The 25,677-nt window shown below is 40.8% G+C and overlaps 1 protein-coding gene across 1 annotated transcript; it reads left to right on the forward strand.

Moving 5' to 3' along the window:
* SMIM13 (small integral membrane protein 13) lies at positions 1 to 25,474 on the forward strand. Its single transcript, XM_039231858.1, has 2 exons — positions 1 to 164; positions 21,094 to 25,474. Exons 1-2 carry the CDS (start codon positions 89 to 91, stop codon positions 21,279 to 21,281), a joined length of 264 nt encoding a protein of 87 aa, XP_039087789.1. The 5' UTR covers positions 1 to 88; the 3' UTR covers positions 21,282 to 25,474.
* The last annotated feature ends 203 nt before the right edge of the window (positions 25,475 to 25,677 follow it).

The raw sequence follows: 25,677 nt of genomic DNA on the forward strand, positions 1-25,677 counted from the left end.
CGCCCGCCGCTGAAGCCCAGCGCGCGCCGCCGGCCCGCCCGCGCCCGCCGCCCCGCAGCCCGGCTCCGACCGCCGTCCTCTCCCCAAGATGTGGCACAGCGTCGGGCTGACCCTGCTGGTGTTCGTGGTCACGCTGCTGATCGTCCTGCTGCTGATGGTGTGCGGTGAGTGGGGCATCCGCCGCGGGCCGGTTCCACACGGCGGTGCGCACGCCCGCGCCGCTCGGCGGCTCGCCTGTCTGGTCTCGCGTCTGTCTAAGTGTCGTGGACGGACCGGTGGCTTAAAATCATCCGCTGCCCACCTAGCTCAGGGGGGATGTGCCCCTGACCCAGGACAGGCCCTCCGGCATCCTGGAGAGGGAAGGAACAGGTTCCAGGGCTGGGCATCCCGACTCGGGGGTAAACCAGATACTGCCGCTCGGGCAGCGTCTGCTCTTGATTGCCATTCTTTACCACCGTCTGCCCAGATTTTAACCTTGGCCTGTATTCGAAGGTGAAGTGATTGGTTATTCCTTTTCCTTTTTTTTTTTTTTTTTTTTGATGCTCGGACCCTGATGATTATGAGAACTTTCCGTTCCTTCATTGAATCAAGGGGAAGGGACAGGGTTGGGTATGAAGCCCTCGTGAAATTGTTTACTTCAAGTTCAGGCTTAAACTAGATTCCCGATAGAAATGTTGAGGCCAGGCAGAACTTAAAAAAAACCACCGGCTATATTAAACTTCCAGGGTCAGGTAACCTAACTCTCAGTTTTGTAATAATGGTGCTGTTTTGTTTGCTGTGATTTTTTTTTTTTTTTACTTTCTTGGGTTGAGAGGCCATAAAACTTTCTTCTCAGGGTAATAGGAGCTTCATTTTAGATCTTCTTGACTTCTTTATGTACAGTAACTGGTAACCACAGGTCTCTTAGCAGTAGTGGCTAAGCTGTTGTGAAAATTTGGGGAGCAACTGAGAACCCGACGTCAGTGAATTTAATTTTTCATAATTCTAGTATACTGAAGAATGGGTTCAGGTTGATGCAATAATTGAGCAGAAATACAAGTAAATACTATAGGGCTTATTCATTACATGATTAGTGTACTAAATGCTCAGTATCAACTGTGTTTGGAGAAGATATGTGTGCACTCATGCAAATGCCTACATAGGTATTTCTGTTTATATACTTGTGTGTATATTTTTAATTTTCCTCCTCTAGGAAGGAACCAGAATTAACAGCCTTTCTATTCTGATGATGAAACAATTGAAAAGCCTTTCTCGGTTTCCTGCTTGTGACGTCAGGATTTGGGGCTAATTGTAGATATGTGAGATTCTGGAAGTAAAGGAAACCAGGTCTGTGTGGTTTGTTTGCACGTGAGGAAAGAGGAAAGCATATGCTTTCTTTTCTAATCTGAAGGCGCGAGCTGCCTGGTAGTGGTGGTGTGACACACAGACTACAAAACCTTGGGTAGACTTTTTGCCAAACTTGATTTGGGGCATCAGAATTCCCAGTTGCTGCTACATCATATTTGCTCTCTCAGCACCCAGCAGCTGTTTAACTTTGCTATTACTCATTTTTCTAAACATGCCTTGCCTTTGGTTTCAGAAAAAAAATTATGGAATGAGAGGTGAGGTGTGGTAAGTAAAAAGAACGCCTTATTTTGATTGGAATGGTCCAGAACTAATAGGTTTATGAAGAAGAAGTAATTCAAATTGAGAGAGTTAATTGAGAGTTTATTGAGAGTTAATGATGAAGTAGCTTCATTTTTTTTTTTGGCTCGGGATGGACCTGGGGGTTGGAGGTTTGGGGTGGAGGCAGAAGGATCTGATGACCCTTGAGACTCAGAATCTCAAGCCTCGAATTATTTGCAGGGATGCCGTGTAACAAAACACCACATATATTAAAAGAACGACAGAAACTTATGTTCTTAGAGTTCTAGAGGCTAGAAGTCTAAGGTCAAGGTGTCAGCAGGGTTGATTTCTTCTGAGGCCTCTGTCCTTGGCTTGTCGATGTGTTCTCACGTGGTCTTTCCTCCGTGTGTCTGTGCCCTAATCTTTTCTAGTAAGAATGCCAGTGGAATTGGATTAGGGCCTCACCCTTATGAATTCTTTTAACCTTAATTAAGTTTCTAATGGTCCTATCTCCAAATACAATCACATTGGAGATAAGAAACCTGTGATTCTGCCCCAAGAAACTCATAACCTACTTTTAAAACTCTGAAGGACTCTTTCACATAGTGAATTCTGATTTTCAAATTTCAGGTTCCTAGGGAGGATTTCTTTCTCTTGTGTGTATTGGTTGTGTGTATTCTCTTGTCTCTCATCCACGCTAAAGTGTTTTCCCGCTACCACCATTCACTGAAGTGGCTCTTGTGAAGGTCAAGAACAAATGGTCTCCATATTACCAAGTCCATGGTCACTGGTCACTTAGTTTTAATTGCATTTAAACTCATACTCATTCCATACAGGTGAGCATTCCTTTTACGGAGTATTTCTCTTGGCTTTTGTACACTATACTTTCGTAGTATTCTTCCTACTATAGTGTCTAATTGTTTATCTTTTTCCTAGTTTCTCATCCCCTAGAATTTCTTTTTTTTTTTTTTTTTAAATGTTTTATTTATTTCTAGGAGAGAGAGAGAGAGACAGCGTGAGCAGGGGAGGGTCAGAGAGAGAGGGAGTCACAGACTGAAACAGGCTCCAGGCTCTGAGCTGGCAGTCAGCACAGAGCCCGACGCGGGGCTCGAACCCACAACCGCGAGATCATGACCCGAGCGAAAGTCGGACGCTTAACCAACTACGCCACCCGGGCGCCCCATCTCATCCCCTAGAATTTCTTAAAGGTTTTGGATCACAGTCTATGATAGGAAATACATTTTACGTTATTCCCAGTACATTCCTAAGTATACAAATTACATATACCAGCCAGTTTACTTGTATACATTTTTCTATCTCACTATCATCTTTCTGTCTCTGAAATAAAAACTTTATAGACAGTACTTGCCTTTATTCTGTGAGATAATACATGCTATTTTCTATTTCTATATTATAATACAGGTATGTATTTTCGAGTCCTTTTTCCTTCTGTTCTTTCCCTCCGGTATCTTATCTAGTCCTGGAAATTTAAATATTAAATGTACCTAATGACTAAGATTGATTAGCTCATTTTTTCCTGCACCCAGGGCTCATGCATCAAATGTTTTCTCTTAAGAAAAAAATTTTTTTTAATTTGAGAGGAGTGGGCGAAGGGAAAGAGACTGAGAATCAGAAGCAGGCTCTATGCTTAGTGCTGAGCCTGACGCTTAGTGCTGATCCATGACCCATCATGACTCAAGCTTGAAATCCAGAGTCAGACACTCAACCGACAGAGCCACTTAGGCACCTCAAATGTTTTTCCTTGTCTTATCTTTTCTTTTTTGAATGTTTAGTTGAGAGAGAGAGAGAGAGAGAGAGAGGGAGACAGAGGATCCAAAGTGGGCTCTGTGCTGACACTGGATAGCCAGATGTGGGAACTGGGAGATCACTACCTGAGCCAAAGTCAGATGCTTAACTGACTGCCCCCCCCCCCCCCCCCCCCCCCCCCCCCGCCAAATAATATCTTTTCTTGATAGCTCACTTGGATGTCTATAAAGAATCTCAAATTTAATATATCTAAAACAGTATCTTTTTTCTTTTTTAAGTTTATTAAAAGAGAAAGGGAAAGAATCCAAAGCAGGCTCTGCGCTGTCAGCACAGAGCCCCATGTGGGGCTGGAACCCACAAACCACGAGCTCATGACCCGAGCCGGAATCAAGAGGCAGTTGCTTAACTGACTGAGCCACCCAGGCGCCCCTTCTCAAGTGTTTTTAACAAGAGAAGCAGTTTCTTTTTTTTAATTTTTTTTTTTTTTTTTTAATTTCTAGGAGAGAGAGAGAGAGAGAGAGAGAGACAAGAGACAGCGTGAGCAGGGGAGAGTCAGAGAGAGGGAGTCACAGACTCTGAAACAGGCTCCAGGCTCTGAGCTGGCAGTCAGCACAGAGCCCGACGCGGGGCTCGAACCCACGAACCGTGAGATCATGACCTAAGCGAAAGTTGGACGCTTAACCGACTAAGCCACCCAGGCGCCCCGAGAAGCAGTTTCAAAAGTCAGTAGCACCAAAGGCCTAACCAAAGTAGTTCCTTCAGTTCTCCTTGTCACTGTTTTGCCTGCTGATTTACTTTCATATTTGTAAATTATTCATAGCTAGTTCTTGATTTTGCAGCTTTAGGCATTATTTATTAGCCATGGTGGAGTCCCCACTGCTTTCCTTGACTGCCATTGTTAATGACAACTTTTGGCTACTTTGAGAATCAAGATTTATATTTTAACTCTGTAAATAGTCCCTGCTGGTCAAATGATGTAATATGACTACCCTTCCCTTCTTCCATGGTTCTTCATTTTTCCTGAAGTTAACAGTTGCCTTTTTAACTTACCTACTAGTATTAACTTTTTTCCTGCATGCACATTGTTGTCCTACCCTGGCCTCAGTCCCCTACCCAAACCCAGAGCTCTCCTTCTATCTCAGCCAGCCCTTGACCTTCTCTGCTGGAAATCCTGCTTTTTGAAGCTCATGTCATTATCTTCCTCAGGTTATAATCTTGTTTGGCGGGAGCATGTTTTCTGGTCCGTTTCTGAGGAAAAAATGCATGGAAAATAATTTTTTGAGCTAATGCCTGCCTGAAAGTATCTTCCATTGATGGCAAAATGTCTTTTATTGATGTTGGAATGCCTAGAGAAATCTTTCACCTTTACATTTGATTGGTAATTTGAATAACTTTCAGGTGGTAGAGAATTTTCATCCAGGTTTTAAAAATGATTACTTCGTTGATTTTTAGCTTCTTAGGCCTGCTTTTAAGAAATCTAATGCCCTCTTTCTTTGTCCTTGTAAGTAACTTGGTTTCTCTCTCTAGATACATTCTGGTAGTTTTTTCTATCATTGTTAGTCTGAAATGTCATAATAATATGCCTTGGTATATTTCTCTTCCTTCCATTTTTCTGGGTCCTTTCAATTAAAAAAAAACCTCTTAGTTGGATGTTGGACCTCGTGGGCTGATTCTGTAGTGTTACCTGTTTATATCCTATTTTCTATCATTTTTCCTCTCCCTTCTGGGATGTTTTGGGTTTTATTTCCTGTCTCTTATGTTTTTATTTTAGTTACCCAGTTTTCAATTTTTGAACTTTCTTGTTCTCTGATTACTTCTTTAGAACCTCTTTTTGCTTTATGCTTGTATATTTTATAAGCATATTAGTTATACAGTTGATTCTTGAACACCAACCCCCACACAGTTGAAAATCCATAGATAACTTTTGACTCCTCAAAAACTTAATAGATTCCTGTTGACCAGAAGCCATATTGAAAACAGTTGATTAACACATATTTTGTATATGTATGCTAATTGTATTCTTTCAGTAAAGCAGAAAAGAAAATGTCATTAGGAAAATCAGAAGGGAGAGAAAATACATTTATAGTACTATATTTATTGGAAAAACTCTGTGTATAAATGGACCCACAGAGCTCAAACCTATATTGTTCAAGGGTCAACTGTAGTTTTTAATGAAGTGCTTTTCTTCTTCCTGCATTGTCTTTGTTTCTTCCTTTTCTTTTGGTTTGTTTGCTTTGGATTCTTTTTTGTGATGGGAGATTTTTACAAATGCCTGCTGTGCTGTTCTGTATTCATATTTAAGGCCGAGGAAGTAAAAGATGGTCATCACTTCTTAATGTCAGTGCTGGCAGCAAGTTTTCTTCTTCTCTGGGAGAATCTCCAGTTGTTAGTATCTGGAGGTCTCTTCTTCCTGGGTATTCCGTCTTTTCCGAGAAGCCTCTCATTTCCTGCTCAGGTGTTATAAACTTGGTTGCCTTCACGTCAGCTTCGTAAATAGACTTTCTGCCCATCCTTTTTACTTCCCTCCTCAACCCTCCCGTCTTCCCATCCCGATCTTTTCCATAGTTCTCGATTGAATTTTGGCTCCAGTTGCTATTCTTTCCAGACACCCAGATCTTTGTTTCCTTTGCTCTGCTAGATCATTTACCACTCCTTAGAACATGCCACTCCTTGCTTAAAGCCTATCCTCATGTGGCTTTTCATTTCCCTTGAAGTACAATCCAGATCTGTGGCCCCTCCTGCTTCTCCACTCACCTCTCCCCTTCCCCTCCCTCTGCTCTCTCCCTTCCACCAACAGGCCAGCCTTATACTCCCCCAGGGCCTTTGCCCGCAACCTTCCTCTGGCTCTTCATGTGGCTGGTTCTTCTTCACTCACAGTTCACATCAGCTGCCGTCTCCTAAGAGACCTGCCCTGTCCACTTTGGGTGACTTAGGCAGTTACTTTTTATCTCAGTGACCTTTGGTTCCTTGGTTTTCTGAGCACTTAGCTCTTTCTGAAGTGAGCCAAAGTTTATGAGCCACCCCCCCCCCCCCCCCCCCATAAGAGTCTAAGCTCCATGAAGACTGTGATCTTGTTTGGCTAGTTCATTGGTCTATCCTTGGATTTTAGAGTAGTGCCTGGCATGTAGCGGACCCTCACATATTTGTAGAAGGAACAAAGATTCCCCAGTATAAATGATTAAATTCCCATTACAGACAAGAGTAGTACAAACCAAGGTGGTCTCAAGATGGACAGTCCTCATGGTACTGCCTATGGGCATCCACAAGTTAAGGAAGCAGAAGCCATGCTCTTGAGAGCCTTTTACTCCAACAGGGAAGACACGCATACAAGGGAACTATTAGGGAAAGATAGGATAAAATTTCCCCCCTGGGTGGGGGAAAACACATTTTGGAACAGTTGTGGGAAGGTCTGACTACAGCAAACTGCTTGGGGCATAAGGTTCCACTTCAGCTTGTAACAGACACCACCTACGCCCCCTCAGGCATTTGACAAAAGACCTATCTAAAATTAAGTAGTAGACCTTAAAACCGGGAGACCCACAGGGAACAGAATGGTCACAGACCACCCCTCATACAATAGAAAATAGCAATCAAAAAGGAATGAGTAGTCATTTAGAGTCACCTCGCCAGTAAAGGTAGCACTGGCGAAGAAACCAGAGAAGTACAGGGGACTGAACAAAACCCTGTAAAACACAGTCCCCTGCTATTGTCGCGGGCATTCATTTTCACATGCTCCCTGTCTGTAAAGAGAGCTTTCATACTATTTGTACTTTCTTATACCCTAGTAAACTTGTGCCTGCTGCTCATCTTGTGTCCACCTCTTCATTCTTCTAAGTGACAAGACAATGAATTCTGGGTATTGAGGTTAAAAAAAATCCTGCAATCTAACTTTACTAAGATCTAGGCTTCTAAGCTCCAGGTTCACATAGATGACTGTGCTCCTTTTTTTTTGTTGTTGTTTTGTTATTTAATAGAGCTCAGAGTCTTTACCTAAACCAACTCCTTGTTTTCAGTTTATGCACAAAACCTTAGGCATTATTTTTCATTCCCGGTCATTGGGCCATATGTCATATACCCTTTCATCCCCCAAATACTTGAGCATCTCTTGTAAGCATGGTTCTGAGATACGAAGATAACTGACTAAAACCTGGTTCTACCACTCAATCATAAATTCTGGAAGAGGATACAAATTAGTCATTTCTTTCAACCACAAATTTGTAAGAATCTAAGAAGAGGCCTAAGATAGGCACACTGTGTTGTACATGGAATTTATCGAGTTGGGTGTGTGTATTCATTTCCCTGTTATTACCTGATTTTCAAATAGAAACAAACGTGTTCTTTGTCCTGTGGCTTGAAGAGCAATCAAGTAAGGAGCTCAACTCCGTGAGACAATAATATATTGGTCTTTGTCCCTGGTCTCTGGCAAAAAGTTCCCCAAACCCTTAGAATTTTCTGAGGATAGGAGCATCTTTGGTTATTCATAGCATCTTTGGGCCATTCGCAGGAGGTCCTTGGGGGTTGGGCCTCTAGGTGGTTTGAGGCGGGGGGCTGGTCATTAAGGAGGCCAAATGGGATGAGAGGGTGGGGGTTCTCCACCCCCAGAACTCCCCACCTCGAGGAGGGAGGGCGCCTGGAGAGAGGGTCATAAGAACTTGAACAGTGAGTATAACAAGCATATCTAAAAGCATATTCTTGATCTTGAAACCTTCTCCCTCTCAGTAAATGGCAACTTTGTCACTCTCTTTGCATTTGTCAGTGAGCCCTCCTAACCTCTCTCTGTCACATACCCGCCTTTTACACACCTGCCCCCTTCCCCTTACAATACTTTATTTTTGCCTAGGGTTCTTCATTATTAGGCAAATATGTTCCGGTAAAGATGATTTGGAACATGGTAAGTGTTTGACAAATATTCTAATGAATGAGTGAATGAACTTTTTGTCCTTGAAGAATGGGCTATGATGAGGCTATAGATGGAGGCAGGAAGCACCCAGAGTGTGGCATTTTATATGCATCACCTGCAGAATGTATGCTGTCTGAGAGGCCCTGGGGAGCTAAGAGTTTTTATTTGGCAGGAACTCAAAATTTTATGGTCTGTTCTAGCTACAGTGTATGGAGTGGGGAGGCTAGAAGCAAGGAAGGCAGGTAGGTGAGCGTTAAGGGTTGATGAGAATTCGAAATCAGGAGGCCACAGTGTGGGGGCTGCGAGTGGTCGTGGCCTGGCTGTGGCAGTGATGCCACTTCCATCTGCTCTGCCTGACCCTGTGTCTAAAGAGCATTTGAGATTTCAAGGTCATGGGAGGGTATCCTTGGGGGCCTGCAGGAGCAGAGAGAAGTAGCTGTCTGTCTCCGTGTGCACGTTCTCCCTTCTCCAGAGGCTGGCTTCCTTGTGCTCCTTGGTTGAACCTGGTTCAGCGGACCCCGGATGGACAAATTTGCAGGCCTTGTCTAGTGCCCAGTCCCGGGTTCCTGCTGTGCCAAATGAGGTCAGGGAGTTAGTGGGCAGAGTCGGGCTCTGGCTGACCCAGCTTTAAGGGCGATCAGCACTGCCACTTTCTAGCTGTGGGACGTGAGCAGTGCACACGACCTCTAATTTTAGCCAAATGCCAGTAATAGAATCTGAGAATACTGAGGGTTGATGGATTTCTGCTCCTCTGTCTCACATTGAGGTGCAAGTGAAGAAATAGGAATGAACTGATGTGTGGAAAATAGATTTTTAAAGGTTAAATCTGGATATACCACAATTTGTTTATCTTTTTGCTTATTGATGGATGTTAGGATTTCCAGTTTTGGTGATTACAAGTATTTCTATTATTATGAACACTCATTTACAAGTCTTGGTGGGGACATATGTTTTCATTTCCCCTGGGTAACTTTGTGAGAAACTGCCAAACATTTCCCATTGCCAACAGCTGTGTTGTCAAGTGTCTCGTTTATATTTTTTGCCCACTTAAGAAATTGCATTATCTTTTTACTATCAAGTTGTAACGATTCTTGTGTACTTGGGGACAGCCTTTCATCAGATACATGTTTTGTAAATATTTTAACACGCATCTTGCCTTTTCATTTTTAAATATCATTAGAAAAGCAAATGTTTCATATTTCAAGTTCCGTTTATCAGTTTCTTTTATATTTCATGCTTTTTGAATCCTAAGGAGCTATTGCTTACCCCAGGGTCACATATTTTCTCCTGTGAGTTTTATATTTTTGGTTTTACCTGTAGGGCTGTGATCTTTGAGATGATTTTTTTTCATGTATGGTTTTTGAGTTAAGTATCAGGGTTCTTTCTGGCAGAGGGTGTTTTAACATCATTTATTGAAAAGGGAGTTGTTGACAATCAATTGACCCTGTATATGGGTTTATTTCTGGACTGTTGTGTTTCAGTGACATATATGTATCCTTATACCAACTGTGTAGATTATGCAGTATTACTCATTTCAAAATGTTTGCTATTTTAGATCCCTTGCATTTCCTTAAGCTTCAGAATCAGCTTGCCAGAATAGATAGATCTATTGAATCTGTAGGAGAAGGTGGAGAGAATTGACATCTTAATGTTGTGATCCATAACCGTATTGTATCTCTTTATTTTTTTGGGGAGGGGTGACTTCAATTTCTCACAGCAACGTTTTACATATTTCAATATATAATACAATTCTTGCACTAATTTTGTCAAATTTAACTGTAAAGGTTTTATGTTTTTGGTGCTATTGCTTGTGGTACTCTTAATATTTGCTGCTGGTAATATAGAAATATAAGTGATTTTTGTATATTGACAGTGTATTCTGCAGTGCTGTTAAATTCATATAGTTTTTGAAAATTCTGTAGGATTTTCTACCCAGAGGTTCGTATTAACTGTGCATGAAGATTGCTTTACCCATTCTTTCCAGTGTCTGTGTCTTTTAGTTTTTGCCTCATTGTACCTCCAGTATAGCATTGAAAGAAAGGGGTGATAGCAGATCTTTCTCCCTGATCTTTTGGAGAGAAACATTTAGTCTTTCACTGAAGTGTAATGTTAACTGTAAGTTATTTGTAGATATTCTTTATCAGGTTGAAGAAGAAAACTTTCATTCTATTCCTAATCTGATGAGATTTTAAAAAAAATCAGAAATGGGGTGCCTGGGTGGCTCAGTCGGTTAAGCATCTGACTTCCGCTCAGGTCATGATCTCATGGTTTGTGGGTTCGAGCCCCGTGTCAGGCTCTGCTGACAGCTCAGAGCCTGGAGCCTGCTTCACATACTGTATCTCCCTCTCTCTCTGACCCTCCCCTGCTCACGCTGCCCCCCCCAGAAGTAAATAAAACATTAAAAAAATTTTTAAAAAATCAGAAATGGATGTTGGATTTTTTTCAGATGCTTTTTATGTATTGAGATGATCACGTTGTTTTTCTTTAAGTCTGTTTATGTGGTGTTTTAGACTGAGTTTTGAATGTTAAAGCAACCTGACATTCCTCAGATAGACTCTTCATATACTGATGGATTATACTTTCTATATATATCTTCTGTGTATATTGCAGAATTTGTCTTATGAGGAATATTTGTAGCTTTCTTAAATGCTTTCATCTGGTTTTGTTGTAAGGGTCGTGCAAGACCTCATCAAAAGTGCCTTGGGAAGTGTTTCTTATTTCTTGGAAGAGTTTACTTAGAATTAGGGTATTAGTTCTCTCTAGCAGCATAACACATTACCACAAACTTAACAGCTCACAGAAGCAATTGTTTGCTTGCGGTTTCTGCAGGTCAGGAGTGTGGGGATGGCATAGCTGGTTCCTCTACTGTCCATCTCACAAGTGCAGTCAGGGTGTTAGCCTACCTCTTACGGCTGTTGGCAGAGTTCAGTTCCATGTTATTGTAGGACTTGTGGTGGCTTGCTTCTTTTAAGCCAGTGGGAGAATCTCTCCATACCAAGGAAGGGCTCAGTATCTCTTAAAAGATGTAACACTTCATTGAGTTGGGTCCACCTATGATGATTTCCCTTTTCAGGAACTCAGAATCAATTGATGGGGCCCTTAATTGTATCTGCAGAATCCTTTTACCTATATTGTATAATCCTGTAAAGGCAGTAACTACCCCATCACCTTTGCTGTGTTCTGTTAGAAGTAGGACACAGGTTGTGGCCATACTTGCGGGGACAGGTCACACAAGAGTTAACAGTGGCTTGACTCTTTGAGGTTGCTAAGCTGTGTCTGCCACAGTTCACGTACTTTCTTTCTTAAATGTTCCGTAGAATTAATCTGGGCCAGAACTTTTCTTTTGGGGAAGGTTTTAACTACAAATTCAATTTTTTAAGTAGACATTGGGCTGTTATGGTTGTCTATTAACTTCTCGAGTGAGCCTTCATAGTCACAAAGTGAGCTTTCATGCTTTGTGTCTTTCAAGCATTCTATTTAATCTCAGTTGTGTAATTTATAGGAATAAAAGTTATAATATTCTCTCATTATTCTTTTAAAATCTGTAACATCTGTGATGATGTCTTCTCTTTCATTCCTGATATTGGTTGTCTCCTGTCTCTCTTTTTTTCACATGATTAGTTTGGCAAGAGATTTATACATATTATTGATTTTTTTTTTTCAAAGAATCAACTTTGGTTTCATTTACCCCCCTTTTTGCTTGTCCATATTCTATTTCATTGCTTTATGCTGATATCTTTATTTTCTTCTACGTATCTTTCTAAAAATCAATCGGCCTTTTTTTTTTTAAGTTTTTTATTTATTAATTTTGAGAGAGAAGGAGAGAGCACATGCACGGCATGAACAGGGGAGGATCAGAGCGAGAACCCCAAGCAGGCTCTGCAGAGCTTGATCTGGAGCTCAATCCCACTATAAATAATGAGATCTTGACCTGAGCCGAAATGGAGTCAGTTGCTCAAAACTGACTAAGCTACCCAGGCGCCCCTCTTCTACTTATTTGTAAGTAGAGTTAGTTTAATTTGTACTTCGTTTCCTAGTTTCTCATGGTAGAAGCTTAGATTATTGATTTTAGACCTTTTAAAAAAAATGAAATAAATTTCTGGGTATTACTTTTGATTATAAAAAATACTCAGTTCAAACTCTTTTGACTTTCACTTGTGAATTCTCTTTTGGATGGATTATTTAGGAGTATATTGCTCAAATTTTGAATATTTGATTTTTTTCCATGTATCATTTTTAGTCATCCATTTCTAGTTTAATTTTGTTATGGTCAGAAAATACATTTTGTATAATAAAACGTAAGAGAGTTTACTCTCGGGTGCCTGGGTGGCTTGGTCTGTTAAGCGTCTGACTTCTGCTCAGGTCATGATCTCATGGTTCGTGGGCTTGAGCCCCACGTCGGACTCTGTGCTGACAGCTCAGAGCCTGGAGCTGCTTCAGATTCTGTAACTCCCTCTTGCTCTACCCCTCCACTGCTTGTGCTCTGTCTTAGTATCTGAAAAATAAATAAATGTTAAAAAAAAATTTAAGAGCGTTTATATTAAATTTAGTGAGACTGATTAATGGTGTATTTTGGTGAATGCTATATATACTTAAAAAGAATGGTTATTCTGCAGATATTAAATAGAATTTTCTATACATGTCAGGTCAACTTTAAAAATGTTGTACTTAATTGGATAAAAGAATTTTGAATGTAATGGTATTTTCAGGGGCTTATCATGTATCGTTGCCCAGTGGTCATAACGGAAGGGGTGTGCAGTAGAGAGAGTACTGTGGTAAGTAGTGGAAGAGCATGGGTCGATTTTTACTTAGCCTATGTCCATGGTCTTGAATATATTATCTTAGAAGTGAGCCTTAGCTACCTTCAGGTTAAAATAAAAATCAGTAATAGGATTGAAAATGGAAAAGAGCTTTATGCAAATTGAGATTGGTATTGAGCCCAGTTAGTTAACCCCTTAGATACCATCACGAAGGTGAGATTATGTAACTCTATTGGAATGGTTCCACTGAAACAAGAATTTGTGATTATACTGTAGCTGGGCTTTTGACCTGAAAAGATCTTGGGTAGTGATGTCAAATTCTCTAATTGGTATTTTGTGTTTTAGCCATACTTTCACCATGAAAATCTGAGAAGTTTGATACACTTTTAAAATTCATTGCTCTCTTTTGCCTCTCTGGCCTTCTTCAATGGTTGAGTCACTTTCCTTTCTTTTCTTTTTTTTTTTTTAATTGTTTAAAATGTTTTCTTTATTTCTAGGAGAGAGAGAGAGAGACAGCGTGAGCAGGGGAGGGTCAGAGAGAGAGGGAGACACAGAATCTGAAACAGGCTCTAGGCTCTGAGCTGGCAGTCAGCACAGAGCCCGACGGGGCTCGAACCCATGAACTGTGAGATCATGACCTAAGCGAAAGTCGGACGCTTAACTGACTAAGCCACCCAGGTGCCCCAACTTTACCTTATTTTCTTACCTAGAAAATGGGGATAATGATTCCTAGTCTCTCTAATTCAGAGTGTAATTGGGAGAATTAAAGGAGATGTTGAATAGAAGGCCACTTGGTAAACAGAGACTCTATAATTACAACCGTCCCTTGGGTTTGTGGTGTGTTGATGGTGTTGGTTCATCACTCAGGTTCATCTGCTATCACTACCCTTCTGCTGCCAGCACGTTTATCTTGCACAAAAAAAACAACGTGCAATGTGTTTCATGAAATTCATCCGTTGAGCTAATAACGCTTAGCTATTGGCACACACAAGAGAGTGCTCATTTGCTTATCCCAAAATATACCCCTGTGCTGCCAGCCAGTGTTTCTGACATATAGTGCTTTCCAGTGTGAGACGCAACGCACAGACTTGCTTTGAACTGTGAAAAACTGCAGCGCTCGTTTTAACAGTCAGTGTAAATTTCTGATTATGTATACATCTAATTGTGGAGAGTTCTCCTCCCCCACATCTCTCCCTTCCTCATTCCCATTTTTCTCTTGCTAAATCCCAGGACAAGGTATAAGACATATCCCATGGAGTAAGGTTAGGTAAGGAGTTTGTGGTATCTGGCGTATCCTGTTCATTGGGAGGGAGTGTATGACCTGTACTCCCGTGAGAGGGCCTGTTGGCTGTAGGCATGCAGGGTACCAGGGGTAAATCCATTTCAGTAAAAGGTAGCCTTTGTAGTGATTATTCTTCCTTTTATCCCACAGATATATTTATATACATATCTGGTGAAGTTAGTCACGAGGGCCCAGAGTCCAAATTGAGCTGCTCTGTTATATGGTAATTCAGAGTCACAAATCTGAACTGTTGATTCTGTCCTTTGTGCCTCTGGTGCCTCTCCACCTCCCGGCACACTCTCCCCTCTCCCATTTGATGCCATCTTACAATCAGTAATGTGTAGAGAGAGTGAGATGCTTCATTTTATATTCTGCAACTTTCCATTTGCTTTCTCTTATGTTAATAGTGTACGACAGAATGAACTTCAGATACACAGGGGTTATATTAAATCATTCTGTTAACCAGTCATCATACAGTTCTACTTGGAGCAAAGATAATAATCGTTCTTTACATCCAACTTCTGACCATCTGTTACTTCCGTCATTACGCATCCATCATCCTGCCACATTGCTGCCCTTACCAGCAATGCCTGGGAAAGTTTCTTTGTAGCCTCCCCTTATATACTTACTTTGTCTGATTTATGACTAACGTGGCTCTTGTGGCCTTTTCTCAAGTGGAATCTTCTCAGGTGATCTGGTCAGCTGTGTCCCGTCTCCTCCCCACTGCTGCTCCAGTACACATCTTTTTCTTCCTTTTGTTTGGCTCATCTCCATAATTGATCTGCAACGGCACTTATGTTTCTTTTTTCCAAATCTGTATGTGCATCAGAATCATTTGGGGAGATTTACAAAAAGAGTAAGCACAGTCCTTGGAGTATGATTTAGGGTGTCTGGCATGAGTCTTTGGGAAGCTGTAATTTCTAAAAGCTTCCTAGCAGAATGTGATGAGTCGCCAGTTGGAGTAATTTTGTTGCGAGTGGCCTAATGGGGTAGTCACATAGGCTTTTGAACTTGCCTTGCATTCACAAGTGTTCTTTTCCCAGCCTCATCTGATCTCACTCACCCCACCTTAAGTAAGTAGTTTCTCAGTTCAAGAGGTTGAGAACTTCATGCGGTGTAGACATTCATTAAAGGTTGTACTGTGTTGCAGTTGGAAGGCATCAAGGCAAGGATATTGAAGGTTTTGGTTAGACTTAATCCATCAGAAGACTTGTCTGCCTAGCAAGTCTTTCATTCTTTCTCCAGGCCATCCCATCCACTCCTCTGCTGTCTCTAAGATCACGCAAATTCTGCGTGGTAGGCTCGACAACCACATTCACAATACCCAGCCAAGGAGACGCATGCTGGCCCTTGGTTAGACTTGTGACCCAAGTTGGGATAGAGATTCCAGGGTTTCTTTTTGTTTTTTGTTTTGTGGTGGGTTTTTTTGAGGGTATGAACTGAGAAGTCTTTCGTAGAACTGGGAAGAAGCAGCTATGTGCGAGAGAAGCCGAGAAGAAAGTGAAACAAGTGTGCAGAGGGAAACAGGTAATGCTGGGAGAACTTCCTCAGTTCACAAGAGTCTTCTCCTTCCGTCCCCAGTAAGGGTGCTTCGTCCATGCATTCTGAGACTCCTGTAAGCCAACAATAAATGCCCTCTTTGGTTAAGATAAGCCAAGGTTTCTGTTACTTGAACTAAAAGCTGCTTTGTTAACATAAGAGGAGAGGGATATGTATATGCCTTTCTTCTTTGTATTTACCCTAAGATCAGAACAAGTAAAGTGCTATAGATGAGTAGATCAGGGCCCCATTAATCACCTACCAGCAATATGTGAAGGAACAGCTTAGTTAAATTGAGTGACAGTTTGACCATTAAATGATATGTGCAAAGCATTTCCTTATAGTACCTGTCACCAAGTTAGACAAAAAAAAAAGTTAGCTCATATGATTTCCATGTCTAATTAACACAGTCAGTGAATATCTTATTAGCAGTTTTATCTGGCACTGTGATAGTATGTCTCTTAGTTTCTTCTTTGTTACGTCATGCTTTTCCTGTATACACCCACCGGGGTTTTAATAATGGTTCTATTCCTAAAATAAATTATAGTGTGTGTAATTGTTTTTTTGTTTCTGATCAAACTGCCTGTAATTTTTAGTATCTTCCTTTGTTCAGACTATTAAAAGAGAAGCAAGAGATGTTACTATTTGTAGGTACTATGGTATGGAAAGTCCCTTTCCCTTCGTCTGTCTCCAAAACATTCTGTCTCTATAAGAACTTACTCATTTTACTTGGACAACAACTTGTTGACCTTCCCTCAGTTCAGTGAATGCTGCTGCTGCAATTTCTCTCTTAGCTTTGCATTCCTACCCTGTCATTACAGTAGTCCCTGAAAAACAAGCGTGGTGAGTATTTGTTCTTTGTGGCTGCCCAGAAGATGAACTCCGTATCAGGAATTCTCTAGCTCACGATTTTTTGTGGGACACAGTGTCACTACCCACATGCTCCCCTGCCACCCCCAACCCTTGCATTCCACTCAAAGTAGGGAGTTTTCCTGTCTGCAGGTTGGGGGCCAAAAACGAGAGGTGTGAAGTTGAGTGGTTTAGCCGGTGTGGGTGAGGAAGGAGTGCTGAGTCATAACTTGCTGCTCTGAGCCCAGTTGTCCCATTGGCAGTCACGTTCTGAGTTTGGACTTGAGATTGAATCCCTTATATAGGCTGTTGGCAGAGATGAAAAACTTTTCTTTTTTTAATTTTTTTTATTAAAGTTGAGGAATAGAGTTTGTGATCTAGCTGCATGCTTTTGTATCTTCCCAAACTGCGACAGCTGTCTTGAGTTCCTTATTTTGTAGATTTCTGTGCTAGGAGACTTGCTTTGTCTTAACTATCACGAAGACGCTGTAGTGTTTCGTGGTGGCACTCCAGTCATGCCAGCCCCGTGCCACCATAGTCTCTTTTTAGTCAAAAGACTTAAACCTTGCTTACATTTCTTTATGGTCATTTGACACCTTGCCGCCACTATTGGAATCTTTGTTTTTTATGAGGTCAAGACTGTCATCTTTGATAGTCACAACTAATCTAAGAGGGGTTTTCCTCAATATTTATTGAAATCAGCGCTTTACGATGGGCATTGAGGAGGGCACTTGTTGGGATGAGCACTGGGTATCTTAAGTGATGAATCACGAGAATCGACTCCCAAAACCAAGAGCACAGTGTATACACTGTATGTCAGCCAACCTGACAATAAATTATATTAAAAAAGGTAAAAATTAAAAAAGTACTGAAAAAAAAGAAATCAACTGACTTTAATAATTTAGACCAGTTAATGGCATTGGCATATTTAAAACATACACATCTATAGAGTATTCATGATTTACTTATAGTTTCTGACTTGTTTTTCCCCTGATTTTCCTGTTTGTGAAAGCCATGTGTGTCCATTGTAGAAAAATTTTGTTCAGTACAGGGAAGTATTAAAAAACGGTGTAGGGCCCCTACGTTAGTCTACAGATTCATTGTAACCCCTGTCAAAATCCTCACAGCCTTTTTTGCAGAAATCAACAATGGAATTATAAATTCACATGGAAATGCAAAGGACCGAGAACAGCCAAAATAATCTTGAAAAGAACAAAGATGGTAGACTTTCACTCTCGATTTCAAAACTTAATACAAAGCTACTGTAGTCAAGGTGGTGTAGTATTGGCATAAAGCTACTATACATCAATTTGACTGTTGGCCAATCGGTCATTTGACTTTTTTTTTTTTTTTTTTACCACCCCACCTCCTCATGGTCATTTGATTTTTAACAAAGGAGCCAAGACAGTTTAATGGGAAGAACAGTCTTTTCAACAAATGGTTCTGAAACAGCTTGTTATCCATATGAAGACTGAACAAATTTGACTCTCTCATACCAAAATTAACTAAAATGGATCAGACTTAAAAGTAAAATTCTTAGAAGAATACATAGGTGTAAATCTTTATGACCGTGGGTTAGTCATTGGTTCCCTACATAGGGCATCAAAAATACAAGCAACCAAAGAAAAAATAGATTAAGTTGGATTTCATCAAAGGAAAAAAAAAAAAGGTAAATTAGGCCTCATCATAATTAAAAACACTTGTACTTCAAATAACATTATCAAGACAGTGGAAAAAACAACCCACAGAGTGGGAGGAAATATTTGGAAATCGTATCTAATAAAGGTCTAGTATCAAGAATATATGAAGAACTCTTACAACTCAAAAAGACAAACAATCTGTTTTAAAAATAAGCAAAGGAATTGAATAGATATTTCTCCAGAGAAGATACACAGGTGGCCAGTAAACATGAAAAGATGCCCAACATCTTGAGTCACAAGGGAAATGCAAGTAAAAGCCACAGTGCTACACCCACTAGGATGACTGTCATGGAAAAGGTGGGCGGTAAAAAGTCTTGGTGAGGGTGTAGAGCAATTGGAGCCTCACGCGTTGCTGGTGGGGATAGAAAGTGGCGTAGCTGAGTTTTGGAAGACAATTTAGCAGTTTCACAGACGGTTAAGCATGAAGTTACCGTATGACCCGGTAGTTGTCGTCCTAGTTGAACTCTTAGGTGTCTAAGAAAAATGAACACATGTCTCTTCAAAAACTTGTACACAAAATGGTCTTTGCACCCAAAGCAGGAACGCTTTTTTATACCAGCCCCGAAGTAGAAGCTGCCCACATGTCCATTACTGTTGAGTGGTCAAACCTAGTGTGATGTGTCTGTGCTCTGGAATATCATTTGGTGACGGAAAGGGATGGATTGGTGGTGCCTGTCACAGCATCGATGATGAACCTTGAAAGTATATGAGGACTGGAGGAAGCCAGACAGAAGACCAACATTGTGATTCCATTTATACGAAATACTCAGAATAGACAAATCCGTAGAGACAGGAAGAGGAGATGAGTGGATGCGGTGGGCTGGAGGGAGGAGGAAATGGGGAGCGACTGCTGATGGAAACGGGGTTTCTTTGAGGTTGATGAAAATGATCATTCACAACCTTGCGAATACTACAAACCACTGCATTGTATACTTTAGAAGGGGGAATTTTATGCTATGTGAGACATATCTCAATAAAAAACCAAAGATAATTAACAAAATAGGAGGCACCTGAGATCCCACTGCCCAGGGACCACACAGCTTAGGTGCATTGAGCATTTTACGAAAATGCTGATTCAGTGCCGGACACCTGCGCCCTGTCTGTGCCCTCTCGTGTGGTTCTTACAGCAGCTTTGTGAGTCTTCTGTCAGAACTGGGACTCCTCACTCCTCCAGAGTTCCTCCTGCTAACTTGCCCTGCCTGTGTGTACAAAGAATTTTGGGTAAAGATAAGAGCGTGCTAATATGGAATTTTATTAAAATATTGTTTTACAGAGTTCGATGCTTAACCCACCGTTGACCAAAAATATTTGTGGTTAGCATTCAGCAGCTAAGGAAAGCAAATACTTGAGAAACAGGGTTAAATCGCTCAAGTACGAAGAAGCTTATGTTCTTTTTTCTTTTATTTTCCTTCAGAGATTGCAAGAAAGAAACAAGTAGAATTAGAAACTTCCCTAAGTGGCCATTGATCCTGGTCTGGTGTAATGCTCGGGGTAGAACAGGGGCTTGGATTTTGTTTTCATAAAACACGTCAGGACATGCTGTGGTCGACTGCTTTTCTACTAGAGAGTGTAAAGTGGAAGGTATAGGGAAACACACTTGCATGGAATGCTTGTTACAGTGGTTACTTTTGTTTGTTTTAATACCCTGTTAACATTTCAGAGCAAGCAGTCATGGGCTCACAGGTTTTATCCTGTGCACTCATTTATTGATCGATCCTTATTTGTGGGCATCTAAAATGCAGTGAACTTCAGTCTTCTTGCAAAACAAAACTTGGTTAGTAATTTTTTTTTTATTTTTAAGGACAGTTGTCCAGACTTTTTAATGAGTTTGACGTGAAAATACCATGTTTTTAAAAATCTTGAGCCTTGATGCTGGTGCTCCAGCTTTATTCTTTTGCCGTGTAATTAAAGAAAAAGTATTACTTTTCTTTGAAAGTCTATTATTTCTGGAAACTTATGAATAGCTTGAGTCTGACAGAAGTTCTTTTCTTTTTTTTTTTTTTTAAGTTCATTTATTTTGAGAGAGAGAGAGAGAGAACAAGAGAGTGAGCAGGGGAGGGGCGGAGAGAGAGAATCCCAAGCAGACCCCGCACTGTTGGTATAGCGCCCAACGCGGGGCTGGAACTCACGAACCGTGAGATCGTGTCCTGAGCCGGAATCCAGAGTTAGACACTTAGCTGGTGGTGCTCCCCTGGTGTCCCCGACAGAAGTTCTTACTGAAGTGCAGGTGACCTCTGCCATGGCATGGCCTTCACATTGCAGTTGAAGGAGACTTGGTTTTAGTAAATATTAGCACTGAGATATGAATGTCCAAAGAAATGCAGAGTATATTCTTTTTTCCCCAGAAAAGTGCTCTCAGAAATTTGACTTCAATATAATGAACACTTTGACATAGATATCATAATCTCATCGTAATTTTAATGTAGATGGACCAAGCTTGGATGCTAAATTCCATGAAGGCAGAAACTTTTTACCATCACTGTATAATGTAAGAGTTTATTCTTAACTCCTTGTCCATAGTAAATGCTTAATAAATGCTTGTTACATAAATATACATGTGTAATTGCATATATATTGGTATTATACATACTGTTTGGTAAAATATCTCCATGCATATACAGTTAACTAGAATGTTCTCAATTAATAAAATTGTGTGTAATAGTTTTTCATAATGTTTTTGTCTCCTTTTAGGTTGGTATTTTGTATGGCATCTTTTTCTGTCGAAATTCAAGTTTCTGCGGGAACTGGTGGGAGACACAGGATCTCAGGAGGGAGATCATGAGCCGTCAGGTTCTGAAACAGAAGAAGACACTTCGTCATCCTCACAAAGGATCAGATCTGCTCGCCAAAGGAGGGCACCTGCTGATGAAGGCCACTGACGCCAGCCATCGCCCTGTACTAGTGAATGATGAAAGGCAGTGGGGAGCCTCTGTCTTTAATGACTTGGCTTTGTGTTTTTTTTACTTGGATTTTAAGTCCAATTGAAAAAAAAAAAGATTTATCTGTAAGCCATATGAACATAAAGGGAATTAAAAACAAATCAGATTATTGCAAATTCCATCTTAAAGAATAATCTTTTGCTTCACTAGCTTTCCACTTAGTACTTACTCTTTGCCTCCTGGGCTTATTTCCTTGCACTGGTGTGAATCTGATAAACATTACAGGCTTGAATAACCATATTTTATTAGTTCTATAATGTATGTTGTTGTTTCTTGTTTGTTTTTTTGGTTTTTGTTATCACATTTTAACCTTGTCTCAAATTGGGAGGTATCTCATGATTCCCGTCAGCCGGGAGATGGTCATCATGTGATTATCCCTGCCTGTGCTGTGCGTGTGTGACCCTGACAGCTCGTCATAGATAGCCTCATCACCGTAGTGTTGGTATCAAATGTGTCAGGTTTAATTAGCATCTAAAAATGTCTTCAAAAAGATTGCACTATCATTCAGCGTTGAAACGAAAAGTTATCGTGTACACGGAAAAGCACGGGAACAGAACGGCCGGACGCACGTTTGGTATTAGCGAAGCCAACATCCGTCGCTGGAGGAATGACCGGACGTCCATATTTGCATGTAAAGCAACAACAAAATGCTTCACGGGACCTAACAGGAAGATACCCGCACGTGGATGAAGCCGTACTACGATTTGTTAGTGACATGCGTGTGAAAGGATTGCCTATCACATGCCAGGCGATGCAACTGAAGGCGGGAGAAATTGCCAAAACCCTGGGAATCGATGAAACAGAGTTCAAGGCGACGAGAGCCTGGTGTGATCGGTTCATGCGTCGAGCAGGACTGTCTTTGAGGTGCCAGACCTCGTTTTGCTCAGAGCTGTCCGCTGACGTGAAATAGACGGACACGGCGAAACACGCTTTCCGGAAGCGCCGTGTCCCCAGCGCCCTGGATGCCACCAAGGGTGCCACTCTGTGGAGGAAAGCAGGCCTCCGTGGCTGTGCTTGGAGCAGTGACTCAGAAGAGTTGGGCTCAGACTATGAAGTTATCGTTATAATTTAACCAGTTATCTCACACGCTTTCTTCAGGTATGGGCCAGACTGATGTGATTAAAAAACCCTTTTAACTCTAAAACGATGTTTCAGTAAATCCCCGCATTCTGCACGCTGTGGAAAGCACTGTGTCGGCTTCATTGCCTGCATTGTTTTGTTAGTGGTACACGTGGTGCACGTTACAGTTGCTGGTATCTTAGAGTAAAAATAGCTTGTAAACTTATTCTTCCTTGTAGGATAGCGATTATGTGTTAGGGAACTTAATCCTGACTCTTAGGTGATTAAAATAGTTATCCTCTAGGAGATAGAGGGTTTTGGTTTTTTTCTGCAACCTATTCAAGATTTGAGAGCAGTAATTTAGGAATCTAAGAACTGTCTTCTACTTCAGGAAGAATAGGATTGGTTTCTCCCTTTTGTACGGGAGGACTTCATGCTCAAGGCATGTGTTGTGGAGAATGTGCTTCTTCACAAACAATTCAGCAACGAGACCTCAGAGGTCCTGGGTATTGAGGATAAAATAGAGTGGTGACCATGCTCGCCTCACTGGGAAACAACCTGCCGGGTGCCCGTGTTTGTCCTCACTGGACTTTGGCCCGAGTGTTCACCAGAGAAGAGAGAGAGGGATTACAGACCCTTCCCCTTCAGCGTTACCCACTCTTTGCAAGAATGAACTGCAAAGCCAGTTTCTTTTATTCATCCAAGTTCTTGTTAATGTTTTTATCCTTTTCTTTCCCTCCAGAACTAGTCATCGCAGAATGTCCCCATTCTTACGACGGTGTGTAACTACGAGTGATACCTCATATTTCACGCTCATGGTCTGCTTGGTAACTGTCCACTTGCTGTGCCCCACACTCGTATCCTTGAGGTTTGCCTCGCCGTCATCGGGGCCCTTTGGATAAACTGAAAGAAAGGGAATTTACAGACCATAGGTTTAGTTTTAAATATTTGCTAGGGGAAGATCCCCAGCAGCCGAGAGAGGCACAGAATCTTTGTCATTTCCTTTTTGGATGCCGTCTTCTATTCATGACTGTAGGGATTCATAAGCCAGTGACCCAAGTTGCAAGCATTAATTTTAGTGCTTCGTACTAGCTGCATTACCACATTAAAACAGTCATCAGCTAGAATTCATGCCTGAAAGCTTCTTGGTACTGGGAGGATATTTAAATTAGATCTTTCATAACCTAATATTTTGAGCTGTGGATTCTGCTTTCTAGTAGTGTGTCTTAGGTTTAAGTAATAATAATAGTTGCTGACAAACATTAAGTAGCCGACGAGCTTCTATGCTGTTTCAGTATTAAAGAACGATGGCTGGTGTAACTTCATAAAATCTGCAAGGGTCATCCACAAATTACTACAGATGAGCCCATGTGAAGGTGTACATGTTGGTATTATTTCCATTTATGCTTCAGGGATATCTTTTTTAGTAGGATTTAAGGAAATGGTCTGTTTAACTTACTTAGGAAGTCTATCCGAAAGCATATGAAGTAGCTTACACCCTACCATGTTTTAACTCTTCAGAGAGTAAAAGGAAATCACTGAGGCCAATATGAACATTCTGCAAACTAATTCTTTTGTTTAAAGCTTTTTTTTTCTTTCATTCCTCCCCCCGCCCCCCACCATAGTATGCATTTCTAAGGCCGCCACTAAGAAAGGCAAGGGGAATATTAACACACAATTATTTGTGTGGGGTAGCATTTCTGTTCCTATTCCTATTTTAGTGCTTTTGTAGCTGCACTTGACCAGAACTTCACACGTGCATTTTCAGTTTCTCACAGGGAGACTGACTACTGTGGTTAATTTTGAAGCTTAGAAGGTTGTGAGCCTTCAGAGTACATTCAGGATCAGTCTTGTTTGAATACTCAGAGACATAGATGGTGACCAACCATTCTGTCTTTTGAGGATTAATTCTAGAATTGAGGACTCTGATAGGTTGTTTCATTTCCTTCCCAATCAACCATTCCCACGTCTCTGTTGCCTCCGAAACTTTTGTGAAAATTGCCTGTATCAAGCGTACTGGTTTGCATTGCTCTGATTTAAATGCCAAAAAACACTAAATATTTGTGTGGCGCACTGTTCAGTGAGGCTTTTAATATTTACATCAAGCTAAAAATAGAATTCATCCAATGGATTTTGTAGTATTGTTTTCATGGTGGAAACATTAAATATGTTGTTTTTTGGTGAATAGCTAATTCACATATGTGCTGACCCATGTCTTCAGATGATGCTAGGTTTAAAAACAAGTTCAACTGTTATTTTGCTGAAAGGTGGGAATATATTTTGCTGAAAGATGGGTGAACCATAGTAATGGTTTGACAGAATGTTACTTTAAACCAAAACGTGTTGAAAGATTTGAAAGTAGTGTTCTTTTGCTTTTAGGAGCAACCTATTTTGAAATTATTTATAAGTCAACAATGCAGTATTTTTTAAAGTCCGTTTTTCTTAAGTTTATGTTTTAATGTAATGTAACCAGTGTAACGTTAGATTTTTGACTGGTAAACTTCAGGTGCTTTTACTTTGAAGTTGACTTTTAAAAGCTAATGAGCAGTACTCAAAGGGTATCGACTTTGGAGCATCTAATGGAATACTATTTCATTATGGAGTCTAGAATTAAAGCACCAAGTATTGTCTGCTTTTAAAGTATCCTCTAGCTTTTAACTGAAAGCATAAAGAGTAGCATTTTATCTTATATTAATAAAAGTTCCCATTTCTTAATATACATGGGCTGCCTGCCTTAGGACCTGTGTTTAACAGTACCCTCCAAGTCAGTTCTGGGCATAACCATTCACCAAATATGGCTGCTGTTGTTTCTTAAAGGAAACATCCTGTGTGCTATGATGTATTGCCATCCTGCTGCTTGACAAATAGATTTATATATAAGGAATTAGAAGTGTGTGCATTAATAGTACCACTGTATAACGAGATGTAAAATTAGAGTCATGGAATGTATGTAAATGATCACTCACTGTTTTTGTTTCAAAACTGGTCAATTCTGTACCTAAAGCTTCTGTGGTTTGTTTGATGTTCTAACTTTCACTTTAAACTGCACAGAATAAATTAAAATGGAAACAAAAGTTTGGTACATGTCATTGGTAAAGTATAATAAGTAGGAAGGGCACCTGGGGCATGAAGGGAGTTGAAAGCAGTCATTTTTCCAGTGGTCCACCCTTCACCACCTTTTTCACACTCTAAGCAAGAATTAAGGTAACAGTAGTAGTATTCCTGGTGCTGTGAAAGTAGTGGAACCCAAAGGACATAGATTTGAGCTAAATTGCTT

The sequence above is a fragment of the Hyaena hyaena genome, unplaced genomic scaffold (genome assembly GCF_003009895.1).
Source record: "Hyaena hyaena isolate Hyena2069 unplaced genomic scaffold, ASM300989v1 scaffold_60, whole genome shotgun sequence".
Classification (NCBI taxonomy): Eukaryota; Metazoa; Chordata; class Mammalia; order Carnivora; family Hyaenidae; genus Hyaena; species Hyaena hyaena.